Source organism: Cynara cardunculus (genome assembly GCF_001531365.2).
Source record: "Cynara cardunculus var. scolymus isolate 2C chromosome LG 6, CcrdV1, whole genome shotgun sequence".
NCBI lineage: Eukaryota > Viridiplantae > Streptophyta > Magnoliopsida > Asterales > Asteraceae > Cynara > Cynara cardunculus.
This window is the reverse complement of record NC_037533.1, coordinates 597,116-598,761: the sequence shown is the minus strand read 5'-3', so window position 1 is coordinate 598,761 and position 1,646 is coordinate 597,116. Positions and strand designations below refer to the sequence as shown.

General features: G+C 42.8%; 1 protein-coding gene across 1 annotated transcript; it reads left to right on the top strand.

Moving 5' to 3' along the window:
- The first annotated feature begins 216 nt into the window (after positions 1 to 216).
- Positions 217 to 1,444, top strand: LOC112514791 (mitochondrial uncoupling protein 5-like). Its single transcript, XM_025121394.1, has one exon. The coding sequence runs from the start codon at positions 387 to 389 to the stop codon at positions 1,359 to 1,361; it is 975 nt and encodes a 324-aa protein (XP_024977162.1). The 5' UTR covers positions 217 to 386; the 3' UTR covers positions 1,362 to 1,444.
- The last annotated feature ends 202 nt before the right edge of the window (positions 1,445 to 1,646 follow it).

Below are 1,646 nucleotides of genomic sequence, written 5' to 3'. Positions count from 1 at the left end.
ACCAAATTGGAAGGTATTTTTTACGTGTATAGGCATAGCGTTAGAACCAAGTCAAATTCGACTCCAATGGAAAATTTCTTCTCTCCTACTCCTAGAAACAACCTGTCCCAGACGAAACTAAACTAGGGTTCCCCAATTATCAACCTCCATTAACGCGTATTCTCTTTCTTCCTATAAATCTCACTCCGCAACCCCACATTCTTCTTCATTCCCACTTTTATGTCTCACAGATCCTTTGTTCCTCATTCTTCCTCCATAGCTTTTCAGCTTCATTCTCATCTCCTTGTTTCCAGTGATTTGAAACCCAGTTGGTTTTCTTAGTTTTCTAACTTCGTTCTTTCCTTTAGATTATTAGTTTTGCTAGGATTTTTGTTTGATTCGTTGAAATGGGTGCCAAAGGATTCGTTGAAGGTGGGATTGCTTCCATTGTTGCAGGCTGTTCTACTCATCCTTTAGATCTCATTAAGGTTCGTATGCAATTACAGGGTGAATCGGCTCCTGTTGCTAACCCTAACCCTAACCCTGCTCTTCGCCCTGCTTTTGCTTATAATGGCGGTGGCGCCACCACTGTTGCGATGCCTCATCCGCCGCCTCCCGCGGTGGTTAGATCTGGACCCGTTTCTGTGGGTGTGAAGATTTTTCAAACGGAAGGTGTTGCCGCGTTGTTTTCCGGCATCTCGGCGACGGTTCTCCGTCAGACATTGTATTCAACCACCAGAATGGGATTGTATGAGATCTTTAGGGAGAAATGGACAGATCGGAATACAGGTAAGTTTTCTCTAACTAGAAAAATCACTGCCGGATTGTTGGCCGGTGGGATCGGCGCTGCCGTTGGGAATCCCGCCGATGTTGCAATGGTTAGAATGCAAGCCGACGGGAGGCTTCCGGTGGCTCAACGGCGCAACTACAAAGGTGTCGCCGACGCCATCGCGAGGATGGTGAAACAGGAGGGAGTTACGAGCCTCTGGCGGGGATCATCGCTGACGGTTAATCGTGCGATGATCGTCACGGCGTCGCAGCTGGCGTCCTATGACCAGATCAAGGAGACGATTTTGAAAAATGGAGTAATGGCGGACGGATTAGGAACGCATGTGACGGCGAGTTTTGCAGCGGGATTTGTGGCGGCGGTGGCATCGAATCCGGTGGATGTGATTAAGACGCGGGTAATGAACATGAGGGTGGAGGAAGGGGTGGCGCCGCCGTATAAAGGGGCGGTGGATTGTGCCGTGAAAACGGTTAGGGCGGAGGGGCCGATGGCGCTTTATAAGGGTTTCATACCGACGATCTCACGGCAGGGGCCGTTCACGGTGGTGCTTTTTGTGACACTTGAACAAGTTCGCAAGATTCTTAAGGATTTTTAATTTTATAGAAATTTCATTTAATTTGATTTTTGGAAAATATATAATTCCAAAAAGTAATATTAAAATGAAATTAAATGCATGATAATGATGAAAAATGTTATTTATATATATGGTTGTAGTGACAAAAATATATTATAATCATTATATTATTAAATTACTTGGTATTTTTGTTGTTTTTATATTTTTTTGTTTAAATATATTATAAAAAATAAATAAGTAAATTAAAAATAAAATATATTTTGTCAGTGATTTTTTAAATTAAAAATCATATTAACTAGTTGTATA

Excerpts from the sequence above, each read along its gene's own strand:
- LOC112514791 (XM_025121394.1), top strand. The coding sequence starts at position 387 with ATGGGTGCCAAAGGATTCGTTGAAGGTGGGATTGCTTCCATTGTTGCA.